This window comes from Ambystoma mexicanum, chromosome 10 (genome assembly GCF_040938575.1).
Source record: "Ambystoma mexicanum isolate Mex_15411 chromosome 10, UKY_AmexF1_1, whole genome shotgun sequence".
In the NCBI taxonomy this organism is placed as follows: Eukaryota; Metazoa; Chordata; class Amphibia; order Caudata; family Ambystomatidae; genus Ambystoma; species Ambystoma mexicanum.
This window is the reverse complement of record NC_090932.1, coordinates 99,481,101-99,508,377: the sequence shown is the minus strand read 5'-3', so window position 1 is coordinate 99,508,377 and position 27,277 is coordinate 99,481,101. Positions and strand designations below refer to the sequence as shown.

Sequence of the window (27,277 nt, the reverse complement as noted above, 5' to 3'; positions counted from 1 at the left end):
ACCATACCTCGACCAGTGGCTTATGGTACTGCTTCCAGCCCATGGCAATCCTTCTTTTTGCAAGCACATATGCCAGGTCCCTCAGTTTCCCAACATGCTTAGTATTCCTTGGTCTGGGAAACCCTCCCAACAGGCAGGCCCAGGCCATATCTATATTGAGCGTGACCCCTTTGTCCGCTAGTTTTTGTGCCACATCCCCCCAAAAACTCTCAATCACTGGGCAAGACCAAAACATGTGTGTCATATCAGCGTCTTCCTTATCGCATTTTGGGCACGCTTGTCTTCCTGCATTTACAAACTTAGATATTGTCATCGGGGTCATATAGGCTCTGTGCTTTATGTACAACTGTATTTGTTGCAATCTGGCATTTCTGGACACCTTCTTGTGGTATCCCATAGCACGCTCCCACATCCCATCGGTCATCTCTGCTCCCACCTCCGCTTCCCAATCCAGCCTCAAATGCGTCAAATCCTTCCCCACCCGGGTCATCACCATCTCATACAGTCTAGAGATCTCGTGCCCTCCCTCTGATATATCATATATTGTCCCCATAGTGGCGTCTGGCTCCTCCACCAGTACAGTCTCAGGCCAGGTTTTACGAATAATCTGCACTAGCCTCAGATACGTGACATATTGGCCTCTGTGCAAGCCTGCCTCTTCCCCCAATTCTTCGAAATCCTTAATGATCCCCTCTTGCCAGACATCTCCCAATGTGACCAGCCCGACCGATTCCAAATAGGTCCTGATTATCATTCTTAGTTGATTGTCTTCCCCTGCTAAGGCCACTAGCGGCACTTGCGGGGAACACGGGTACGGGTTCGCCATCAGTCGGCATACTCTACGCCACATCTTCCACCCAAGCAACATCATACCCGGGCGCTCCTTCATTTCAAGTCTAGGCAACCAGATAATTTCCTTTAGGTAAAACGGAGTGCAGTCCTGTCCAAACAGCCTAAATTCAGGAGTTACCTCATCAGAAAGCCATTTGGTTACATATTGCAACTGACCAACTACATAATAGGCCTCAAAATTTGGCAGCTTAATACCCCCTCTATCATAGAAGTTCTGCAGCTTCCATAGTGCCACTCTATTCCGAGTGCCATGCCATAGGAAGTCTCTGCACATGCTATTCAGCTTGACAAAAAACTTTTTAGGTATCATGTACGGTATATTACTGAAAAAATGTAACAGCCTGGGCAGGACCACCATTTTGAGCATCGCCCCCCCCGTCCCATCATCGCCAGCGGCAACTTCTCCCAAAACTTCACACTTGTACAGATTTTTCCCACAGCCACCTCGGTATTATGCAAATGTTCCTCCTCTACCGTGTGATACACATCTATTCCGAGGTAGCGGAAGGAGTCAACCGCCCATGGTACCAACAACACTGGCAACCGCTCCAGAGGGGCTCCTCTGTAGCTACCCAATGGGAACATGCTCGATTTTTGGGGGTTCACCGCTATGCCGGACAGTTCTGCATACCTTTCCATTACCTCTAGAATATATTGAAGATTTTCCTCCGGATATTTCAGATATAGTAGCAAATCGTCAGCATACAAGGATATTGGGTGTTTCTCTCCCCCACCTCAATGCCTATCATGTCATTGTTGTCTGAGGTACACTGCCAGGGGCTCCAGGGCCAGAATGTATAACATCGGGGACCAGGGGCACCCTTGTCTGGTGCCCCTGCTAAGTTGCCATCTCTCGGATATCACCGATCCTGTGCGCACCCTGGCCAGTGGTTCACTGTATAGCAATTCTGCCCACCTAACATAGCCCGGCCCCATCCCGTATTCCCTCAGGGCCTCCAGCAACCATGGCCACCTCACTGAGTCGAAAGCTTTGACTGCATCTAGGGACACAACCGCCATTTCCCCACTCGCTCCTGTTCCCTTCTTCAATCACCCGGTGGAGTCGCCTATGGTTGTGGGTTATATTTCTGTTGGGGACATAACCTGTCTGGTCCGGGTGTATCAGTTTGCTAGTAACTCTACGCAGCCTATTGGCCAGGACCGCCGTCAATATCTTGCCATCCTGGTTCAACATTGACAAAGGCCTATAGGGAGCCGCAGCTATGCCCTGGCTTGTTGGGCTTAGGAAGCGGTATAATTATCGCTTCTCTAAGCGATTCCGGCAGCCGGACCACCTCCAAAGACTCATTGAGCATTTTTAGCATAGGGGGGAGTACCTCCTCTCTATATGCTTTATAAAACTCGCTAGGGAGTCCGTCCGCGCCAGGGGTCTTACAGGTGGGCAGTTGCTTCACCACCTCCCCCAATTCCTCTAAGGTGATCAGCGCATCCAGCTCCTCCCTTTCTTCAGCACTAATATTAGGTAATTCCATGTCTTTTAGAGTTTCTCTTATCTCCTCTCGATTGTCCCCCCTTCTATCCTCATATAATGTCCTATAATAGTCTAAGAATGCCTCGTTGACTTCCTCTTGGGTGTCTACTACCTCCCCATCTTCTCTAGTTATCGTCCTAATCGGGGGCCTAGGGGTTTCGCTCTTGCCTTTCCCAAAGCTCTGCACACCGCTGCTGCAGTTCGAGTACAAGTTCCGCATCCCCTCCTGCCCTATTGATTTCCCGTTCCAGTTCCACTTCTGCTTTCTCTAACTCCATTAGGACCCCACCCTGTAGGCCCTTTGATTTAGCAATAGCAGCACCCCGCAGTACCACCTTAAAGGCTTCCCAGAGCGTGCCCGCTGAATCCACACTGCCTGTGTTTTCCTCAAAGTACTGTGTGATCGCATCCCTGATATCTTCTCTGAAGACCGGATCCCGGAGCGCCTCCGCCCGGAGGCGCCACGTCGGTATCCGCGCCCTGGGGCGGCAGTACTGCCAGCCCAGAACCAGAGGCGAGTGGTCCGACAGGACCCTCGCTTTGTAGTCTATTTGGGTGGTCTCTATCACCACATCTGGCGTGGCAAAAAAATAATCAAGTCTCGTATGCAGTTGTTGCGGGGCTGAGTAATGCGAGTACTGTGTTTCATTAGGGTGTTTCAACCTCCAAACATCTGCCAGCCCGAAGTCGTCGAGCAGTGTCTGCAATGCCCTGGCTGCTGGGGTGGGCCTATCCATCTTATCATTGGATCTGTCTGCCTTGGGGTTGAGCACGCAGTTGAAATCCCCTCCCCAAATAACCGCTCCTCCCATACACGCACCCAGGTTGGTACACAGGGTCCTAAAATATGCTGCCATATTTTGATTGGGGGCATACGTATTTATAATGCACACCTCCCCATTCTCCACCAAAGCCTTTAATATGACCAACCTCCCCTCCGTATCCACCACCTCTTGTGTAAGTTGGAGCGGAACGTGCAGTGCCACCCAGACCAGCACTCCCCTAGCGTAGGCAGAATACGGAGAGCCTACTACAGTACCTCTCCACTTCTTCCCCACCAGTTCCAATTTTTGCCGGGTCAGATGCGTCTCCTGCAACAGCGCAATATCAATCTTCTGTCTTTTCAAGTACATCATGACTTTGTTCCTCTTTAAGTAACTATTGAGTCCCCTGACATTCCACGTTACGATCTTAAGGTCTCCCATAGCTCATGATTGTCCTCCTCCCTTCCGTGTGGCGAATCCCCCCTGCCCACGCGATACAGATACAGCCCTCCACCTTTACTTGTAGCTTCTTGTACAAACTCAAACTCCCCATAACTATATACACCACAAATTCCCCACTTTACTCCCCACCCTCCACCCATCCCTTCCCCAACACCACACACCCCAACTGCTGCCCAGTTCCATTCTCGGAACTCAGGCACCCCCACATCTAGCCCTGCAAGCACCAAACAATGCCCAGAGCTCAGTAGGGTGAAGTCGCCCTAATGGCCACTTAACTAAGATTACTGTGGGGTAAAGAGATCCGCTCTGCAAGGCTCCCCTTAATACAATAATAGTTACAGTGCTCATAACATCTTGTGTAACAGTCTGACCTTCTCTCCTGAAGGCCGCGCAAATGACTATAATCCAGTCCCATGGATCCGTGCCGCGCCATCTTGTGGCACTCTCCTCGTGCACTACTTATCTCCTCCATCTCCTCTTCCCGTCCGAACGTCAGGCTCCTGGGGACATCCCTGCGCATCGAGCCATCCCATGGCATCCTCCGGGGTCTCAAAAAACAAAGTTTTGTGTTTATGTATAACTTTCAATTTTGCCGGATACAGCAACATGTATTTGTGGCCCGCCTCTCTGTCTCCGCTTTACCGTCCCAAAGTTCATGCGACTACGCTGCACAGACAGGGTATAGTCCGGGTAGGCCATGATGTTTGCCGCTCCTCGTGTAATCGTTCCTCCCTTGCGGAAGTGTTCCAATATCCTCTCCCGGTCCCGGTAATTAAGGATTTTGGCTATTACTGGCCTAGGCGGGTTTCCTGGCGGCGGCCTCCTTGTTAGAGCTCTATGCGCTCGTTCCACCGCAAATCCTTGAGATAAGGCTCCTCCGGGTATCTCCTGCAGTAGCATGGACTCAATGAACTCCGTGGGATTGTGGCCCTCCAATCCCTCCGGCAGGCACACGATGCAGATGTTGTTTCGTCGGACGCGTCCTTCCGCCTCCTCCGCTCTGGTCTCCAAGTTCCCCACTCTCTGTATCGGGGCATGCAATTTGGCCTTATGGGAGGCACAATCCGCGGTATTCGGGGTCACTTCTTTCTTGAGGGTCTCTGTGCGCTCCGCCAAGGCCCTGACGTCCTGCCGGAGTAGATTCACTTCCTCCTGCACCTCTCTGACCTTAAGGTCCAGTGCCGTTTTCAACTCAATGACGTCCAGTTCAAGTTTAGCTTCCCAGGCCGCCTTTAAGTCTGCAATCGCAGCTAGGACCTCTTGGTTAGTGCCCGTCGCCGTCATGCCTCCTGTAGGCGACTTATCCTTACTCTTGGAATTTTCCGGACCAGGGGACGTCTTAGCGAAGTCGTCCAGGGTGGGCTGCTTCTCCTTCGGCCTCACCGTTCTGCTAGACATGACCCAGAGGACCTGTGTTCTGCACAAGTGACAAATGCGCACACAGTACGCCTCTATCGCTCGATCACCGTGCAGCCTGCTCCTTCCTTTGTTCCGGACGTTGGTCGGCCATTTTGTGTCGTCTTTCGTCTCCGGCGCTCCTTATCTTTTCCGCCAAAACTCTGCCGCCGTTCTTCCTACACCTTCCAGAAGTTCACCAAGCGCGGTCCGACCATTCACACACCGACATGTGTGTTTACAGCAGTTGTAGGCCCATCGTTGCACACTATTCCGCCCGGATCATTTCAGGATCTCGGGAGCCCCTCCAGATCACGTCGTCCTACATGGCCCTCGTAGCCACGCCCCCGGATGATTACTTTAATGTGCCAATTCATTTCAAGCACAGAGTACCTGAGGTTTGTGGTTCTCATTTTCATTTTCGAGTTCTGCCATTTGGGCTGACCTCCGCCCTGGGGGTCCTTCACCAAGTTCATGGCGGTGGTTGCAGTGAGTCTCAGGAGCGGGGGGGGGGATTCACGTCTACCCCTACCTGGACAATTGGCTGATCAGGGCTCATTCACCTGAGCAAGCCCAGGAACATCTCAGCGTAACCTGCCACTCGCTCCAGACTGGGCTTCTCCCTCAATTTCAAGAAGTCCCTCCATGATACCATCCCAAAGACTCCAATATATTGGAGCAGTCCTGCATATTTCCTCTGGGAAACCCTTGCCACTCGAGGTGAGAGCTAAACACATTCTGCAGATGGTTACCAAATTCCAGAGTGCCCAGCATCTTCCGACCTTTGATTTTCTGAGGTTGCTCGGTCTCATGGCATCCTGTATTTTCCTGTTGTCATAAACTCTCCTGAGAATGAGATCCCTCCAATGGGCTCTCGGGACTCGGTGGTCCCAGTTTTCAGGCAAGATGTCGGACCACTTGCAAGTTCCAGGCAGAGTTGCTCAGGCCCTTATGTGGTGGGCTTGCACCTCAAGGGAGAATCTTTTTGGCAACCATGGCCGGAGATAACAGTAGGGATAGATGCCTCACTCACTGGGTGGGGAGCCCACACCAACGGTCTGACAATCAGCGGTCATTGGTCTCCATCGGAGTCCAAACTACATATCTACCTTTTGGAGCTGAGGACGATCATACTAGCGCTGAAAGCCTTCCTCCCCTCTGTACGGGGAAAGAATGTCCTGATAATGATGGTCAACACAGTAGCCATGTAGTACCTCAACAAGAGAGGAGGTGTAGGGTCACTACCACTGTGCAGAGAGGCAATGCAGCTCTGGTTCTGGGCAATACACAGGAATCTCTGTCGGCAGTTGTCCTAGCCGGAGACCAGAACACGGCGGCGGATGCTCTGAGCAGATAGAGCAGTGTATCCCATGAGTGCGAACTAGCTCAGGAAGTCCTTCAAGAGATCTTGACCCTTTGGCGAACCCCTCAACTGGATCTGTTCGCGACCAGGGTCAACAGGAAGTGCAAACAGTATTGCTCCTGGGAATTCCCCCAAGAGGAACTCTAGGAGACGCGTTCTTGGTGGACTGGGATTGTCAATTCCTGTATCCATTTCCGCCAGTCCCCGTCATTCCTCCTGTGATCTGGAGGTTGAGGAAGTTCGGGAAATACTTGATCCTAATTGCTCCAGATTGGGCCAGGAGATTGTGGTACCCAGATCGTATGGACTCGTCCATCTGCTCTCCAATACGTCTTCCACAAAGAGAGGATCTTCTCTAACAAAAGGAAGGTTGGGCTCTCCATCCAGAGGTTAAGACACACAGCCTTCACACGTGGTTTCTGAAAGGCTGAGATACAAGGATTTGGGACCTCCCGGATGATGTAATGGAGATTTTGCTTTCGTCCAGAAGACCAGCAACTAAATCTTTGTGCCGTTGGAACACGTTCAGCAGCTGGTGCAGGGATAAGAATGTTGACACACCTACCGTGTTTTCCTTTCTTTTTCCATTTAGCAAATCTGGGGCTCCAGATTGCAACTACTAAGGGTTATATAGCAGCACTTTCCATATTCAAGCGTTCCTCGGAGGATTCATGTTTTAAGATCCCTCTGGTTGTCCAATTCCTAAAAGGCCTTACTACTGTATACCCACCAGTTCCATTCAATTTACCTGTATGGGACCTCAATCTTGTGTTTAAGTTTTTAACATGCATTCCCTTTGAACCCTTACACACATGTCCTTTACGACTCTTGACATTGAAAACTGTTTTGTTTATTGCAATAACGTCAGCCCGCAGGGTAAGAGTTGTAGGCTCTTTGTTGCACACCTCCTCATACAGTGTTTCATAAAGACAAAGTTATTCTCGAGGTAAAGCCTTCTTATTTACCAAAGGTAGTCTCCGACTTCCACTTGTCTCAAAAAATTACCTTACCAACCTTTTATCCACCTCCTCACCCAGGAAAAGAGGAGGAGAGGCTACATAGACTGGACCCAAAAAGGGCTCTCTGTTTCTATATTTCCACAATGGCTACATTTTGCCTAGGTTACCAACTCATTATTGTCTATACTGATCCCAAATTGGGCCTTGCAGTTACTAAACAAACAGTATCCAGATGGATCATACTGGCTATTGGCAAATGCTACAGATTAGCAGGCAAGGACCCGCCCGAAGGCTTAAGGGTACACTCCGCAAGGGGCATGTCAACCTCTGCTGCTCTTCAAAGAGGTGTCCCAATCAATGATATTTGTTCAGCAGACACTTGGTCTTCTATCCATACATTTGTAAGACATTACTCTCTGGATTCATCTTCCAGTCATGGAGGACTTTTTGCAAAAGCTGTCCTCCGTTTGGTCCATGATTAGATCTAAGTTTAATTTATACTCCCACCTCCAAATTACTACTGCTTTGGGAGTCTTATTAGATGAAGAATGCGCGGGAGAACGCAATCAATTCGAAGAATAAGTTACTTACCCCTGGTAACGTTCTTTCGATTGGATGTTCCTCCCATGTATTCCTAATCGCCCCTCCCAGCCTACCCTGCTGTACAATTTACGTTTTACACTTTTCGATTTGTGGGAGCCTACGGTCCGCCTGGTAATTCCGCTTCAGAAAGGGGAAAAAAACAGAACTGAAGCCAACAGGTGCTGCCTGCACTATTTATACTGATGGTGACGTTGAACGGAGGCAATCGAGGGACATCGATTTGACGACACTGCCCACAGCGCCCCCTGTCAAACATTTTCGAAGTAGCAAAGCTGGAGGAATAATTATCATAAGATGAGGAAAAACGTGGGAGGAACATCCAATAGAAAGAACGTTACCAGGGTTCCCGCACCACATTAAAATGTGTGTGATTTTGTGCTTGTAGAAGCTGCATACCTGATTGTCTAAGTTTGCTACAGCACAGATTCCCTGCAGTGTTTAACGCAGAAGACTGTTGCCTTTGCAAGTTTCCCTGCTGCTCACATCAAATTGTTAGGCTGAGCAAAACGTTCCTTACTCTTACGTCCTGTCCCCTTTCCTCCATACTGCATGGGCGTCCCTTCCAAGGGACGGGTGACGGAACCTTTTTCACCCGAAAAAACCCTCTTCCCCTTTAAATTTAGAAGTGCACGGGGGTGCGGCCCTGGAAGCATGTGCTGCCCTGACTCTGCCCGCCGGCGCCAAACCCTAGTCTCCTTTTCCGCACCGACGGGAACGGGCCGCATTCACTAGCACTCCTGGGTTTGGCTTCGGCCATGTAATTACACGAGCGGATACTTTTTGTCTTTCTTATCATTCAGGTACTCGGTCCTCAGGCCTCATGCTCCTCCTCGGCGCATGTCGACTTCCACAGAGTTCAGCAGGTGTCCATCCTGCAGCAGGCTCTTCCCAACTTCAGACCCCCACGCCCTCTGCCTACATTGCCTTGGCCCAGACCACGGTTGGCAAGCTTGTATAGCGTGCAACGCCCTGTCATCGATATCGCTGAAGAACAGACTAGCCAGGTGGAGGGAGCTCTTCCAGAAGTCTCCTCCAGAGGACCTTAAGAACTGCGTGAAACATCGAGCCAGGCCCAAGTTAGGGCCTCTATTTTCCATCGCACCCCGCAAGGGAGACTCCTACCCAAGGACTCACTCGTGCGGGCGGGACCGCTCAGGTCCTTATTGCAGCCCGCGCACGAGGCTGCTCCAGCTACTGGCCTACTGACCAAGGGATTCTCGGATCCTCCCGGTGACAGTGCTGAGGGACCGGAAGGTTCTTTGACCGGGTCTCCACCCGAGGGGCTCTGCCCTTTTTCCGGCATTATGTCTGAGGGGCCACGCCCTAGTACCGGCAATACTGCAGAGGAGACACCTAAGCGCAGCTCTACGGGCCCACGGGCCGAGTGTCACACCTGCCGGGCCTAGGTCCGAGGAGCAGGGTGGGCCTTGTGATTCACACTCAAGAGTCTTGGAGGAGGCTGGGCCCAGCGAGCCGAGCAACACGACGCAGGCACTTGGCAGGCAGCTCGACAAAATGGCCGCTGTGCCAGGCATCGGCACCTGTCAGGTGCCATTGCAGGAGTTCCGCGAAGAATGAGTGTCAAGGTGGGACTGGCCTCAACCAGGTGCGTGGCCTACAGCCTATCCTTCATTTGCGCACGACAGGTTGCACTGCGTCCTTATGGGCAGGGGATGCAGCGGCTCCAGCAGCCTCCCTCTACCCCATTGGTACCCCCTACCACCTCTCCGGCCTGTGAATAGGGGTTATTCGAGAGGTTCATCTGGCTCATGAAGTCACCTCGGGTGGGGGTTATCCTCAGGGATGTTCTCCCTATGATGCTACCAGCACCACAGGCGTCTCCTCCGTGGCCCCCGGCGCGCAGCCTCTGCCCCCGGCTCTGGTCCCCGTACCCCAGCCTCTGGCTCCTGCTACTCCTCCACCTACGCAGGATCCTCCTGACCAACAGGTTATGTATGAGGAGGATCATCCTGACAAACCATCCTCAGCCAGGGCCTTCCACGAATGTCTTGCAGGACTGTCTGATTGCCTGGACCTACCCCAACCCGAGGTTGAGCAGCCGGTAGAGGGGGTTCTGGATGAAGTCCTCACCGATGCTCCCCCTCCACCCTCCTCTGCCAAAAAGGGAATTCCACTGCAGACCGATGTTGTCTCCCTGGCCAAGAAGGGTTGGCTCAAGCCCCACTCTGTCCAGCCGGTCAATCGACACCTGGACGCCAAGTACAGGTAGATGGAGGGGGATACACTCTTGTTATTGGCCCATCCTCAGCCACACTCCTCTGATTGCTGTGGCATCATTATACTCCAAGCCTCAGTCGTCCTCAGCCGCCTCCTCGACAACACTGCTAGACAAGGAGAAGGTCTTGGAGGCGTACGGGAAGAAGCTGTATTCCAACGCGTCCTGGCATCTTCATCAGGCCAACGCCGATGCCATGCTGGCTGCCGCGAACCAAAGGTTATGGCGGGAAATTGCAGACTTCCTCCCGGAACTCCCTTCGCAGAGCCAATCACGTTTCAGGGCCGGACTGGCTGAGGCCAATCTGGTGGCGCAGGACCTCATGGAATCCACCGTGGCCCATATTGACACCTCTGTCCGTGCCATCTGTATCGCCACGGGCATGAGAAGGACAGCCTGGCTCCGTGCAACGAAATTCAACCCGGACGTCCAGGAACGCATGCTCGATCGGCTGTTCGAGGGTGATCGGAGGGACCTGTTCCACTCCACCACAGATGAGGAGCAGGACAAAAAGAAAAATCAACAAACGGCCAAGTCTTTATCGATCTTGACAAAGACCACGCACGAGTCGATTACCCAGTCACAGCCACGCTCCGACAGGGGGCGTATGTACGGAGGGTTTCCGCGGCTTCCAGGAATGGAGATCTAGGCAGCCTGATCGCTCGACGCCTCAACTGGTGCAAGCAACGAAAAAAGGGGCAGGGCCAGACTGACATTCTTGGGCCTCATCTGGGACACATGATCAGAGAAGGTATTTCCGTCGGAGGACAAGATCTCGGCATCAAGAGGGCCACCAACCACTTACTCAGCAGAGAGGTGACCTCAGCATGGTCGTACCAGCATCTCCTGGGTCTCTATTAGTCCTAGTAGCCGTCCCACACACAAGATTGAGGATGAGGAGGATTCAGCTGCACTTCGCGGTCTCATGGAACCAGGAGCGGGGCTCTCAATCTGAGATGATCAACTTTCCTCCATCTCTCCACCTGGACCTAACATGGTGGTCCAGGGACTGCAACCTACGGACGGGCAAACCCTTTCGGCCCCCCCCCCCCCCCCCCCCCAACCGCAGGCCACCATCACCACACTCCTTGCTCGAGGGCTGGGGAGCCACCCTGGACAATCTCTCGTTCCACAGCACCTGGACTCGACAGGAGCAGGAATACCACATCAATTGGTTGGAGCTGAACGCCATCTGGCTGGCTCTCAGAGCATTCCTACCACTTCTCAGGGACAAGGTTGTCCTCATGCAGACAGACAACTCGACCAGCATGTACTAGATCAACAAGCACGGAGGCACCAGGTCCCCTCCTCTGTGCAGACTGGCAGTCAGCATGTGGGAGTGGGCCCTGGAAAATGACATTTACCTCACGGCAGTCCATCTCCTGGGGGAATCCAACCTAGAGGCGGGCAGGCTCAGCAGGTAGGGAGCAGACAATTACGAGTGGCAGCTAAACGACTTCGTTATTTAGGAGATCTTCAACAGGTGGGGTAGATTTCTTTGCTACCTGACACAACAAGAAGTGCCCGCAATTCGCCTCCTGGCAGGCACAGGGCCCCAGCTCACTGGGCGATGCATTTCGGCTTCGGTGGAACAGCATGATGGCTTACGCCTTCACGCCCACGCCGCTGATTGAGGGATTTGCAAGATCAAGGAGTCTCGCCAGCTCAACAACATTCTAATAGCTCCATGGTGGCCGGCCAGGCCATGGTTTTCGGAGCTGCTCAGCCTCTCGGAGATGCCTCCGATTCACCTCACGACGGGCCCAGTACATCTTCTGGCACAGCAGTGGGACAGGGTCATCCACCCCGTGCCTCAAACTAGCCCTCACAGCGTGGTGCCTGAGCAGGTAACGCTGCGGCACCTCAGCCTCTCCCAGGCTAATCTGGAAATCCTACAGGGCGCAAGGAGCAAGGCTACCAGGGCCCAGTATAAAAGTAAATGGCCCAGGTTCTGCCATTGGGCAGACTCAAAGGAAATCGTCCTCCTGGCATGTACTTTGGACGATGTGCTCTCCTTCTTGGCGCACCTCGCCCACTCTGGGGTGCAGGTAAACACCTGCCGTACATACCTCACAGCCATCTGGGCTTACAGGAACTCGGAGGGGGATCTTCTCCTCCTCCAATCCTATCGTCAAGAAACATTTGACGGGGCTTGCAAGGCTCTACCCGCCCATCAAGAGGCAGCACCCCGTGTGGGATCTTAACATAGTCTTGGGCGCCCTCGCGCACAAACCGTTGGAGCCAATGGTGTCCCTGGACATCAGGCTGGTCACCATCAAGACGGCCTTACTAGTCGGCCTCACCTCGGCTCGTAGTCAGCAAAATCCAGGCGCTGGTCGCCTCGGAACAATATAACACCTTTCACAGGGACAAAGTCCTGCTTACACACCCAGCATTTCTGCCCAAGGTGCCATCTGCTTTCTACTTGAACGAGGAAATAGTCCTTCCTACTTTCTTTGCCGATCCTAAGGACGAAGCACAGAGAGTGCTGCACTGCCTGGATGTCAGAGTGCCCTGAAATTCTACTTGGACAGGACCAAGGGCTTCTGCAAATTGGACGCCCTGTTCGTCACTTTCGGAGGCTCAAGACCAGGCTATCGGACCTCCAAGGCCTCCATATCCCGATGGATGGTCTCGGCCATCAAAGAAGCATACGAGGGCCAACACAAGCTGCTTCCGGCCAGCATGCACGCCCACGCAGTCAGGGCCAAGGCACCGGCCATCGCATTCCAGCACCATGTCGTCTCCAAAAGGATTAAATGGACTTGTGGTGTTACTTTAAAAATGGTTTCAAACTATTGAAAAGTTCAACAATAATTTACCAGAAGACCGGTAAGCTCTCCTCTCTCTTCCAGACCCAAGAATAACCCAGGGGCAAGATACTTGACCCAGGTTCATCGACCAAAGGTACCTAAGAGGGAGATACAAGCTTTATCCGATGGGAGGACAAGGGGGGGACAGGCACAGTTATTCTTACTTATCACTCCCCCCGTCTCCGATTTTCCCAGGGATCACAATGGGTCGGCTAGGGGTCTCTGTGAACACAGTCTTCCTTCCTTTGTTTCAGTGAGAGATGCCCATGGGTAGCAGGTTCGAGGATTTGTTCTGGTTGGGTACAACTGCAAGATTGTACGAGGTTGGGGTTGGAACCGTTTTACCATGGCGCTGGATTTGTCATTTACCAGTTGGTATTTTTATACTCCATATTCAGTCTCAAATGATAAAGACACCGTTTTGTGCTTGAGATTGGTTGAATTTAATATTCAGTAGGTTGTTAAAATTTTCTACATATTTTACATTTTTTGGTGGACATCTCTCTGTGCAGTTGGGTTGAATTGTATTGATATTTTATTTCTAACGCACTCATACACAAGTGTTTCAGAGCGCGACAAGGGAAGTGGAACAGGGGAGAAAAAAAAAATCAAGAATCTTACTAGGCCCAGTGACAGTGTGAACGTGCAAGTGCATGGTAGAGGGGGAGCTGGAGAAGTGCATGGAAGGGAGAAGAAAAGGAGAGTATGGAGCCCTTGTAAACAGATAAATAATAAATTAATAAATAATAAAGGCAACAAACAGTGGTACTGCAGCCAGCAAGCGGCACGTGCTGGGTTTAAGGCAGCAGACTGGGTAGGTCTGATAAGTGCAGGAAGAAAAAGGGGGGGTGCTGTATGGGTACAGATACAGACCCCAGTGCAAGGGGTGGTCCGGAGGCAGTGTGGGAGGGTGGCAGGGTGAGCAGTTACCTGGGCCCTGAGGACAGAGGGTGGCCAAGTGCACGGTGCAGAGGGAGAACAGAATCAGCAGGGGCGAGGAGGAGACAAATCAGAAGCAAAGAGGAAGGTCTTGAGGTGCTTCCGGAACTGGAGATGGTTCTCCTCAAGTTTTAGAGTGGCAGGGAGTCTGTTCCAGAGGGAGGCCCCAGCTGAAAATGGAGATCTATCCCCAGCCGGTTTCTTTGAAAAACGACTCCCCCTTATGGAGTCGGAGGTAGAGGAGCGCAGAGAGCTTGAGATGGGAGGTATTTGCGGAGGGATAGTTGAAGGTATGTTGGACCCAGGCCCCAGAAAGCCTTGTGGACAATGCAGAGGGTTTTGAATTTAATCCTTGCATCCACTGGGAGCCAATGGAGAGATTTCAGAGCTGGAGAGATACGATCCTGGGGCTTGAGGCCAAGGACACGTCTCACAGTCCTGTTCTGGATAAGTTGCAAAGGGCGGAGAATAGAGGCAGGTAGATTTAGAAAGAGGCTGTTGCAATAGTACAATCTAGAGAGAACCAGAGCTTGGGAGACAGTGAGATTCTGGGGGAAGGAGAGGAAAGGCAGAGTACCTCTGAGGAGGTACAGTAGGAAGTTTGACTTTTTTGAGACATCAGCGATGTAGGCGGAGAAGGAAAGTGTGTAATCAAAGGTGACCCCGAGGTTCTTGGCCTCGCAGGTGAGGATAGGAGGAGGGCCAAGGGAGGCCGACCAGAGAGTGAGGGTAAAGGAAGGTGATGGTGTGCCGATGAGGAGGATCTGTCTTGCTGACATTCAGACAAAGATAGTTGCCGGCACACCAATCTTGAATGGCAGTTAGGCAATCAGAAATGAGAGAGGTAGAGGAGGTGGCCGAGGGCAGCCTGAAGCCTGAAAATTAGTTGTCGTCCGCATAGCACTGGAAATGTGAGCAGAAAATGGTAATGCAGTGGGCGAGAGTTGCCAGGTATTTGTTGAAAAGCCAGGACGAGAGGTTAGACCCTTGTGGAACACCACAGGTGGAGAGGAAGATAGACGATAGGAAGGACCCAAGTTAGACCTGGGAGGGTCGATCAGAGGAAAGAGGTCACCAGAGCCTGATTTGTGATACCCAGGTTATCACGGAGACGGTTGAGCACGATGGTATGGTTGACCGTGTCAAAGGCAGCGGAGAGATAGAGTAGGATGAGGACAGGGGGAATGCTAGAGTAAAGGTTGGAGAGCAGATCCTCGCGGATGTTCAGGAGAGCAGTTTCTGTGCTTCTGCCCGGTCTGAAGCCAGACAGATGGTCATTGAAACAGCCAACAGAATCGAAATGAAGGTTAAGCTAAGAGATGGCCTGCTTTTATAGGAGTTTTCCCAGAAAGGAAGTAATGGAAATTGGGCAATAGTTGGCCGGACAAGAAGGATCAGCTGTGGGTTTCTTGAGAAGAGGATGTACAAATGAGTGCTTAAGAGGGGAGAGGCTGGATCCTGAGGCAAAGGAGTGGCTGCAATGTGGTCCTTGATAGTTTTAGAGGAACAGGGATAGACCTGTTTTGATGAGGCTTTCATAGATTGGACTTGTCTGGCGACCTCATCAGGGGAGAAAAGAGGAAACAAAGAGAAGGCGGGTGGGGGGGATGGCTGAAGGAGGGTCAGCAAGTACAGACTGAGCGGGGAGAGGAGAGGGAGTGGAGGAGAGGGTGGACAGGGGTTTTTAAGATATTAAGAGGCAAGTGCATTGCAAAGAGCCTGGGAGACTCTGATTGTGGACTCGCTTCTTGGTACGGACTGAGAGTTGGTATTGCCTTTTACAGGCCAGTTTGTCAGAGGATGAGCAGGAATACCTCAATTTTCTCTCAGCCGCCCTACACTTAAGTTTAAGTGTAGCTAGGTCAGAGTCATACCAGGAATTGCACTTGGCTTTGGACTTCAATCGGATCCTCATGACAGGCGCAAGAGTATCAAGAGTATCAGAAATAGAAGAGTAGAGAAGAGACGGGGCTGTGTCAGGGTGTGAGTCAGCCAGAGGATGTGAGGAGGGCGGGGGGGGGGGTAGAGAAGGTGGCAGTGAAGGCCTCAACTGACAAACGCTTCATGGGCCGGATGTCCAAGAAGGTAGGTGGCAGTGTTTGGGTAGGCTTGGTGGGATATATGCCATATGCTGTTTGCATTTGCTAGAGTGCCGACACGTGTTTCAACCATAGGTCTTTCTCAAGGCATGTCCTGTGTAGGTATGGCAGGTTTACTTCAGTTTGTATGTAGCTGGTTAGCTTCAATCCCCGGCGGGGTGGTTGGTGGTAGTCTGCTAAAATCACGGCGATCATTGATTGACGTGAGCTTAGCAGACCGCTAAGGTTCCCTTAAAGATGGGAATGGAATTATGGGAGAGGGTGACTTGTGGCAAAAGCTGGTGACCACCAAGGCTCTGGGCTTGAACACAGAACAGCGACTGTTCTGGTGAGGTCGCCCATGAGGGAAGCTGGTCAGTCCACCGGGAAGTCAAGGAGGGCTGAATCCAAAGTGGTCCTCACTAAAGATAGGTTTGATGATTTTACTATCCAAATCTGAGACCCGGTTCCACATTTAATCTGTGACACCTTTATTAACCCCAAAATAGAGGAGGTAAACACCTTGGAGGAGACCAAGAGGTAGAGGAAGATTTGGTTCACAACACCTCAGAACCACAGCTACTGACCCAGCACCCCCATTCAGCAACATCCGGTCATCTTAGTCGTCCAGCTGCAAAGCATCAGGAACAGTCTTGTCTGATTTTGGAACCATCGCCTAGCGAGACACAATTCAGATGCAGAAACTTTCAACTGCATTTGTGACCCCTAAAACCCGTAATGAAACCAACAATAGAAGTGGGACTAGTGGGATCTAAATAAGAGGTGGCTGTGGGGGAGTGGTAGGGTTAAAGTCCTGACCTTACCTCTTGCTTGCCTGCTCCTGATCAACAAAGTTTTGGCCAAGAATTCATCTTGCCTCACCCGAAAGTGGTGGGTTGGGAGAGGTCCTTTAATCTCTTGAACTTAACTTTTGTTCTTTCATCACTGGAACATTTTACTCACCAGTTGGTTTTGCCAATATTTGTTTCTCCACATCCAAAAACTCCCAACTCCCTACGAGTGCCTCAGATAAGATGTTGAAGGAAGCAGGAGTATTTTACTCCCTGTTTTTTAAAGTTGGGAGTAAAATAATTTTTTGGGGAGTAAAAATGTAAGTCCAATTCCCAATGGGGAGTACTAGTAGAAATGTTTTAACTGGAAAACGGTAATGTTTTTTTTAATAATGATTCCTTTGTAACTAATTATTCATACACATTAACATAGATACATGTACTTTTTCCAATCAGGCAGTAATAATAGTTCCTTCCTGAGGTACCATGTGCACTACTGGTTTCCATGAGCTGTGTGGGTGAAGGCAGGAACACAAGGTCCTATGTGCTTGTTTCCTATTTTTTTATTTGGAGCACTTTTACTCGCTGTTTTTTATTTTTTAGGAGTATTTGCCATAATGTAAGGGAGTAAAAGTGGCCGATACAACCACCTTCTCTGTAGGGCTGCTCCCTACAAATGTGTGTTCTTGGAACTTGTGGTACTAGGCCTACTCATCTTAGTACACAAGGACTTTGTGTTAGGAGCCTTATTTTATAGGGCATGGTAACTGTGTTTCCATTGCTTGTACTATAGTTAACTTGAATTTCAATTGCTTTGTCCGTACTAACCTTTTTTAATTTGCTTTACGGCACACAGTTTTCTGTTTCGCAACTGAATCATGTCCAACTGTCTTAAAAGGAAAAGTGAGAACCCCATTGTGAGTGTATGTATGTGTAGAGCAGTAGTGTGTTTGTGCGTGCGTGCCGCAGTACCACTATACCCCCCACTCTCATTTCCCGAAGTGTAATCCCTACTACTCCATCACCTACTTTGATTGATTTTGGCTTGACCCAAGTGGCTTTTCCCTATTCATTATGAAGTAAAGTGGCCTTTCGGAACACTCCCTCAGGGCGGGTTCTGAATAATCCAGCTTAATTTGCAATACTGGTGGTTTTGGTTTTTTTTGTACATTTTCCCTGTTTCTTTAATCTTGCACTTCTGCCATAAATCCACTTGCATATTGATTGACAATAGCATCTACCTTGGCATGATATGTTTTTGTATAGGCTTCACGGTATAGAAAGCCCCGAAGCACAATGTCTTTTGAAATTCCACAAATGTGTTCTCATCACCCATGCTCTGCAGTAGCTTTGCTATTTTCAAGTTATGAATCATGTACATTTTAAATTGGTTGCGTATCTTATGAGAAAGTATACAGGAAGTACCATACCGGACATGGGAATTTATTTGGTCAAGAGTCAGTTTCACACGCAAACGACAACTTTTTAGTGCAGATGTCCTGCCCTAAATGCTCTTTTCTGTGGGCTCAAGGAGCCATTGAACAGTTGTTTTTCTGAAGCCTAGTAAAACTTGCCTTTTTGCACAGAAATAGTGTCTAGGGACTGATCAGTTTGTTTGACCGTTATTGCGCAGAAACCACCTTGGTAGTTTGTTTAATAAAGAGAATGTAACACTTTCTTAGATCAATCCATTAACCGTACCATGTCATGAGCTCACTACTTTGTTGTGGGGAAGCTTTTTCGTATTTAAGAGGTTTGCTTGTATATCTTGAAAGTGCATTTCCGGCTGGATGTTAGTTTCTCAAACAGTCATGCAACAGTCTAAAGTCTACTCCACCAGAGCTTATGCAGCAAACCACTGCTTTTCCTCCCGAAAGTTCATAGAGAGTACAAAACTGTTAGATGGTTTATGTGCGCAGTGATTGTCTTTAAGACATTTTCTACTTATGCAAATGTATTTTTGTAACTTTTCATAATGAAACGCTAGATCGGTAATCATGTCCTCTCTGTCAACCCACAGTTGAGCATGACCTGGAGCAGATAGACTACATTGACAGCTGCGCCACGGAAGAGGATGATGACGATGACTCGCGACTATCAAAAGGGGACAGTCTCAGCTCCAAGTTCATGGCTTACATTGAACGGCGACAGACATCCCACGAGGTGGGACGTCCATTCTCAACCTGGTTTATCATGATACAAAAGATATTTTTCCCCAAGAATCCCTGGTTACTGCAATTGTAAAGCATGTCTTTTTATATGTTGTAAGTTGGGCTAGCTTGTATTGAGTGGAAACGTTTGCAAAGGGGTGATATTCACTTTTTCAACTGATTTCTGGAGAATGGAGCATCATCTCCGAAATATAGTCAAGTTGGTTGGCTGAGCTAAGCGCTATCTCCAGTGTCAACAGTCTCTCAGATGGAGTAAATAGTTGGAGCTGATACACAGTAGCACATTTAAAGCCAAAAGGAAAAAGCTTTCTAGTTTCCCAAACTGGAATTGGCAAGGACCATAGGTTTGTGGTTAATGTCAATAGCCAACAGAGAGTTAGAGCGGATTAATGATATGATATGTTTATTTATATAGCGCCTATACACAATGTGTTTCAAATCGCTTCAAGGCAAGGGAGGGAACAAGGGAAAATACAATGACATTCTTACAGGCCATGAACAGTAAGGATGTGAAATTAACTACGTACTCAGCCTGACGACATTTCCGATAGTGCAAGAGCTCAGACATAGATAAGGAAGGGAGGGGGAGAGTGGGAAGGAAATGGAAACAGACAGGCGACTACCATACTAGGCCTGACGACATTTCTGGTAGAGCCGGAGAAAAACTAGAGGTGAGGGAAGGGGTGCAGAAAGTTAGGGGAGGAACAAAACAAGCGACTATCATACTAGGCCTGACAACATTTCAGATAGTGCTGGAGGGGGGGTAGGGAGGAAAAAACCAGAAAGGGGAGGGGGGAGGAGACAGACGAGGTTGCTATCATACTAGGTCCAGGGACAATTCTGATAGAGTAAGTGCCTCGTAGAAAGTAAGGGAAGGAGATAGGAAAAGGTAGAAGGGAAAGGAGGCGAGAACAGGGATTTAGCAGTCAAAAGAGTGGAGAAGCAAGAGGGGAGAGTGAATACAATTGGAATTTAAAGTATGCAACATTATCACTAGATAGAACCTCCAAGCCAGACCTAACTTTTAATTCATTTTGTGGCGAAGCAGTGGGACACACTGCATCTGCTCTTTGATAGGTGCTACTGTCTTTTATGGCCTTTCAGCAGTGTGAAGCCATCCTTGTGTTTAGGCAGGTCCAGACGTTCCAAGAGCCACAAACTGTTGAAAAGCATTGGGCCAGCTCAGGCTGCTTATCCAGGGGCTAAAGTAGTGATATCCCCAAATAGCAAGGTCTGCTTCTCCATTACCCACCAGTGCAGACACCAAGAAGTGAAAATGACAGTTTGTCGCTACTATCAATATTACATCTGTTTGCTAGGTTGGGGCACTAGTCTGCCATGGCGATTTTTGATATATATATATTTCTGAGGCTTGTGGAATCTGCTTAGATCACATGCTGTGCATAGGCCGACATCTAGTGGAAGCTGCAGAGTATTACAGTTTGTTTTTCGAAACTCGAAAATGGGCGTCGACACAGGGCGTGCCAGTAATACTATCCCTAGTGTGACGTCCACTGTACCCATGATCCCTCACGCGTCTAGGACCCTCAGAGTGTTTTTTTCCGCCATGCTGGTCGGAAGCACTGAGCGAAGTTCCCTGACTTAGTCAGATTTTGCAAATATTGTTATATATTTCCCCGTTTATTCCACCTATACGTCGAGTATCCGAACATCGACACTCGACGCCGGATGGGAGAAAAGTCAACCGTCGAACTACAGCGACGGATTTGGGCCTCGGAAGTCCTCTAGACTCGGCCCTGCAAGTAGGGAGAGTGGGGGGTGGCACATATCCTACACTCTGATTAATATAGGTACATTACTTATATTCCTACACTCCCAGCCCGCTGCCACAGGGTGCGTATGGAGGGTACTCCTTTTCAATTTTGCCCCAAGTGCAACCGCAAGTATCCTTGGGTTGACAGACACGCCACGTGTAACCTCTGCTTGCCGAGGGACCACCCCGAGGTGAATTGCAGAGCGTGCAGTCGGTTCAAACCGAAGACCCTTAAGGACCGTTCGACAAAGCGTTGGGCCCACCACGCCAGGCGACAAGAGGCCATGGCCGCGGAGGGCGCCTTCAGCGATGGCAGCGACGCCGTACTTTCGGACGGCGAGGGCAATGTGGCGTCGATGGACAGCCAAGCGCAAGTCCCCGACCTCAGAAGGTTGTCCGGCAAGGCAGCTATGGGGAAGACACCCGGCGGCAGAGCGCTACTCACACCACTTCCAGCAAACAAAGGTCCAACTGAGACTGGACATGCACGTCGAGTTCCCGGAAAGAGGCACGTAGAGAACGGTCCACCGAGTCAGTGTCCTCTGGGCGTTCGCGTTCGAGATCGCCACTCCACTGTTGCTAAGAGTGCCTCGCTCCCCTTAGTGACTGAGGTTCGGTCGTCGGAGGACGAAGCCGACCTCTACCCCCAGGCCGCACTCCAGGAGTCGGCGTCTGCAGGCAGCGCGAAGGCTGCTACCGAATCCCTTGCACTCTCCAGAGACAGGGACTCTACCCCGAATCTCGGCGCCAGGCGTCGAAAAGCTCTGATAGGGCCCAAAATTCGGGGAAACCCTCTTCCACCTGCGGGGAGGGGGGAAAACAACAAAGTAAGCAGTCCCAGCCTACTTCCACTCCTAAACTACATTCTACTCCACCTAAACAGACGGACAAGTCTCATTCTCTTGTCCCTAAGCCCCCTGTTCAGGCCAGTAGGTCTAGTCAGGATAAAACAGGGAAAGCACTCCAGAATAGAGTTATTCCCAGTTCAAGGGAATGGTCCAGTGATGACATAGACCGAGTAATGTCAAGGATGTCATCATTGGCAGATTTCTACGCCAAAAACCCGGAACACTTTCTATCTTATACCCCTGAAGGAGCAACTCCCTCAGGCTCTAAGGATCCTATACCCCCAAGTAAGACGTCCCGGGGTGAAGCACCTACTCAGTCTTCAGACCCCCTTTATATACAGCCCTATTCACAATATCAGGAAGATCCATCCGTTGGTGAGGATCCAGACGTGGGCATGTTCGAAGAATAAACTGGGACGGGCTATTATGGGGATGATGAGGACCAGGAGGACCAGAGCGGCACAGCACTTCCACATTGACACCCAAGGTGCTCAGGAAGAGAGGGACTTTGCAGAGGAATTGGTGGGAGAAAGGAGACCTGTTGCTCAGGCCACCCGTTTCCTTAAGTCGATACAAAGGAGGATAGACCCTTCCCTTGTTAACCCCAATCTCACTAGGGAAGTAAACCCCAGAATTGAAAAGCTTTTCAGGGCAGCCCAATCTGACCCACTCTACATAAGGGGACATCTCAAACCGGACTCCCTGGTTGTTACAAACACCCGTAAGAGGGCGGGAACACCCTTGTGATCGACCAAATGCTCCCCCTGACAAGGAGAGCAAGAAGATTTATGGCTTGGGCTGGAAAGTAGCCTCGACTTCCGCCTATCAGGCAAGGATTGCCAACTCCACCACCCTGCAGGCTACTTACAGCTGCCACCAGTGGGAAGAAGTCGCGGCTCTCATAGACTCTGCCCCAGAACCCTTAAAAAGCCAATTGGCACGAGTTTCGGCAGAGGGGAGAGCCGTGTCAGGTTGCATTTTAAAATCAACCTTTGATGCCGCGGATAACGCTGGCAGATTAATTGATGAAAGCACGGTCATCAAGAGGCATGCTTGGCTACGGCAGTCTGGGTTCAAAGCCGAGACCCAAGCATCATTGATAGATAAGCTGGTGGAGCCGGATCTATTGTTTGGAAAGGCGGTCGAGGACGTGCTGAAGAATGCCAAGGACGAGTACGAGACACTCCAGTCCCTAGGGCAACTAACCAACAAACCCCCTAACCAGAGAGGGTATGGCAATTTTCGTCAGCCTCGCGGACAAAACTCCCAAAGAGGCTCAAACTATTCCCAAGGCCAGGGTACTCCATGGAACACTAACCAGCAGTCTACCCAAAGTTATGGCAGGGGTAACAAAAGAGGTCGTGGTAGGGGTAGAGGCAGTCCCAATAAAGGAGGGAGCACGCCTCCACCAAAACAGTGACTCTCAGTTCAGGGTCCCTTCTCAAGCATCCCCAGTAGGGGGACGCCTTTCCATCTTCACCCAAGCTTGGGAAGGGATCACATCAGACAGATGGGTGCTGTCCACAGTGTCCGCAGGATACTGCATAGAACTCCTAGAGCGTCCCCGAAACCACCCTCCACGACAAAGAATACACTCCTTAGACCACCAGAAGATCCGACTCGAAGAGATCGAAAATCTTCTCGCAAAGGACGTGATAGAACTCGTCCCGGGACACCAGGTAAACAAGGCTATTTATTCAACTTACTTCCTTATGCCAAAAAAAGATTTGACAATGCGCCCAGTATTGGACTTACGGCCTGCAAACAAGTATGTCAAGCCCCAACAATTTCGCATGACTACTCTCCAAGTGGTAATTCCCCTCCTAAAAAAGGGGGATTACATGGCAACATTGGATATGAAAGATGCCTATTTTCATATTTCCATGTTCCCAGCGCACAGAAAATATCTACGCTTCAAGATGGACAGTCAGCACTACCAGTTCAAGGTACTGCCCTTCAGGATAGTCTCGGCTCCAAGGGTATTCACCAAGGTACTGGCGGTGGCGGCGGCACACCTACGCAGGGAGGCAATCCCAGTGTACCCTTATCTGGACGACTGGCTCATCACGGGGGAGACCCCAGTAATTTACAGGACAAACATTCAAAGAACTATCAACCTCCTCTTAGAATTGGGCTTCTCCATAAACGAGAAAAAATCAAGTCTGGTGCCCAGCACCTCCAAGCAGTTCCTAGGAGCTGTTCTAAATACTCAAGAGGGGTTGGCTTTTCCTTCAGAGGAAAGAATTCGGAATATACTACTGCAAATTCCGCAATATCAAACCGGTCGCCAGATAACCGTACGCAAAGCAATGCGTTTGCTGGGCATAATGGCGTCATGTACTTACCTGGTCCCCCAAGCGCGCCTGCGCATGCGTCCCATGCAAGAATGGTTGGCGAAACTGTGGTCTCAGGCAAGTGGTCAGTGGGACGATCTAGTGGTCGTTTCGCCAACACTTGTACAAAGCCTTCTCTGGTGGACAAGAGACAATCTATCCAAGGGGAAACCCTTTTACGATCCCGAGATACAGGCGGTAGTCACAACGGACGCATGCCTGACAGGATGGGGAGCTCACCAACTCCACCACACAGCTCAGGGTCTCTGGTCTCACACAGTGGCCAAGAATCACATCAACCTGCTAGAGCTTCTGGCAGTTTTCAGAGCACTTCAAGCGTTCGAGCCCCACCTACTGAACCTGTTGGTGCAGATCCGGACGGACAGCACGACAGCCATGTTCTACCTGAATAAGCAAGGAGGGACTCGTTCGCCAAATCTGTCCAGACTTTCCCAGAAAATTTGGATATGGGCACTCAGACGGAACATCTTTCTGTCATCTCAACATGTTCCAGGGGTTCTCAATTCTCTAGCGGACGCTTTGAGCAGAGATCCCCTTCCGGAGGAACACGAATGGTGTCTACACAGAAAAATCGTAGAAGATCTCTTCTCTCAGTGGGGTTTCCCCACTATAGACCTATTCGCCACAAGCGAAAAACAGACAGCGCCATCCAGGTTTCCCCAACCAGACTCCCTGGGGAACGCCCTGTGGATGAACTGGTCAGGGATGTTTGCGTACGCTTTTCCACCAACTCCTCATCAGGAAGGTGGTGAACAAGATGAACAGAGAGTCGATGATGCTCGTCCTAGTTGCTCCCATGTGGGCGAGACAACCGTGGTTTCCACACCTACGCAGACTCTCGGTGTGCAATCCCATCAAACTCCCGGGCTGGATCAATCTTTTGTCCCAGCACCAAGGTCAGAAGGTGCATCCTCTACCCAACTCCAGGAACCTAACAGCATGGCTCCTGAGGTCATAGAGTTTGGACATCTCAATTTACCACAGAGGTGTATGGACATCCTAAAAGAGTCTAGGAAACCGAACACGAGGCATTGCTACTTCGACAAATGGAAGAAATTCGTTATCTGGTGCCAGAATAAACAAATCAACCCAGTTGATTGCACTCCTTCCACAATCGTGCCATACATGCTCCACCTGCTGGACGCAGGGTTGGTTTTCAACTCACTAAAGGTACTCCTGGCAGCACTGTCAGCGTACACCACCTCACATAGCAAGGTGTCGTGGTGGAAGGTAACTGTGTTTAAAGCCTTCATGGAGGTAGTAAAGAGACTTCATCCTCCTATATCTAACCCACCACCAGGATGGGACCTGAACGTGGTGCTATCTAAACTCATGGGCCCCCCATTCGAGCCCATGCATAAGACACATCTCAAACACCTGACCTATAAGACTGCCTTCTTAGTAGCCATTACATCCATAAGAAGGGTCAGTGAAATTCAGGCTCTGTCAGTGCAGGATCCTTTCTTTACTATTCATAAGGATAAGCTGGTTTTACGGACACACCCTAGGTTCTCACCTAAGTTTATTTCTAAATTCCATGTAAGCCAGTCCATCGAGCTTCCGGCTTTCTTCCAAAACCCACAAAGCTCGGCTAAGGTTAAACTAAACACCCTAGATGTGCGTAGGGCGGTGCTTTACTACGTAAACAAGACCAGACCGCTTAGGAAAACAGATCAACTGTTTGTCTCCGTAGCCACAGGCAAAGAGGGAGATCGCGTCTCTAAGGGTGCCATCTCCAAGTGGATTGTCAACTGTATCCAGTTGTGTTACTCTTTCTGACAAAACTTTGCCTTTTACGCCCAGAGCCCACTCGAAAAGAGACATTGGGGCCACTCTCGCTTTCATTGCAAATGTTCCCCTTGACACCATTTGCAAAGCAGCTACTTGGAGCTCTATTCACACTTTTACTCAGCACTACTGCATTGACACCCATTCCAAGACAGATACTCAAGTGGGACAAGTGGTTCTAAGACATTTATTTGCTCATGACCCTTCTCAAATCCCATCTCCTTCTAACACTGCTCGCTAATCTATGCACAGCATGTGATCTAAGCAGATTCCACAAGCCTCGGAAGGGATACATTACTCACCGTAATCGTATTTCTGATGCTTGTATCTGCTTAGACTCACATGCGACCCACACTTTCTCCCCTCTGAGCGAAGGCGCATGGATGCTTGTAGTCTTATCTTATCTATCTTCTATCTGCTTGGATCATCTGTACTCATGCTACTCCTCATGCTTCCTCATGTCAGAAAAAATACAATCTGAGGGTCCTAGACGCGTGAGGGATCATGGGTACAGTGGACATTACACTAGGGATAGTATTACTAGCACGCCCTGTGTCGACGCCGATTTTCGAGTTTCGAAAAACAAACTGTAATACTCCGCAGCTTCCACTAGATGTTGGCCTATGCACAGCATGTGAATCTAAGCAGATACAAGCATCAGAAATATGATTACGGTGAGTAATGTATCCCATATATTTCTTTATCTAAAAAGCACATTACATTCACTTGGAGGCAGAAGGCAAAGCAGTGACAGATTGCTTTAAATGCCATGAAAAGACAAGGTTTTCAGTTTATTCCTGGAAGTGAGTTGATTGTGTTTACTTCTAAAATATGCTAGTTAAGAATTAAGTAACTTTTTAGGCCAATACTTCAAAAGGTTTTCCACATTATTTACACTTGTTATAGTGGAGGAAATCTAGAAAAGACCCGACACTATCCCACAGCCCCATTGTAGATAATACCTAGAATATGTGAGCAAAATGGAAAGGATCTAATTGTTTGCACAGGTGGCTTTCTCTTTAATTTTGGCCAGGAATGCAACTGAATTAGCTTTGTTTTGGATGAAGGAATGGGAGCTCTATATTCCATTCTCCAATTCCTTTGCCTAGTAGGACCGTTATTGTTTTCTCTCCCCCTCTCCCCACCCTCTCACCTTTTTTTGTCTTGTTGCAACATGAAATTTGTTGTATTGGCGCCTTACAAATCTCCTATAAATGATAAATAAAATAGGTTCCTGAGATTTTAGAACCGATATCATTTGTAACCCATGCTGCTTTGCACCTAGTAATTCATGAGAACCAAAATATTCATTTTTTCTATGAAGTGCCTCTTCAGATCTGGCAGTAATAATAGTGCTGCTTCCTGTCATACTTTTCAGGTACCACTGATCAGAAGATATTCATTGAGCTGTATGGTTGGAAGCGGGAGATGGGCTGCTTTGTGTTTGAGGCTTCCTATATTTTTGCTGGCAATATTTGTATTCCCTGAATTTTTTGTTGGGCTAGTTTGCCTGTTTAAGGGAGTAGATTGATCATATAGGCTGCTTATCTGAAGCTCTGCACAGCTCTTTCAACCCCCACGTTTTCATTAAAGTG

General features: G+C 49.7%; 1 protein-coding gene across 6 annotated transcripts in view; it reads left to right on the top strand.

The window, feature by feature from the left end:
• The window catches only part of LRCH3 (leucine rich repeats and calponin homology domain containing 3), a 1,351,362-nt gene that overhangs the window by 664,520 nt on the left and 659,565 nt on the right, over window positions 1-27,277 (top strand). For all 6 annotated transcript variants that reach the window (XM_069617579.1, XM_069617576.1, XM_069617577.1 and 3 more), the window contains exon 9: window positions 18,768-18,910. In XM_069617579.1, the coding sequence (XP_069473680.1) occupies window positions 18,768-18,910 (143 nt within the window). The remainder of the gene's footprint in view (window positions 1-18,767; window positions 18,911-27,277) is intronic.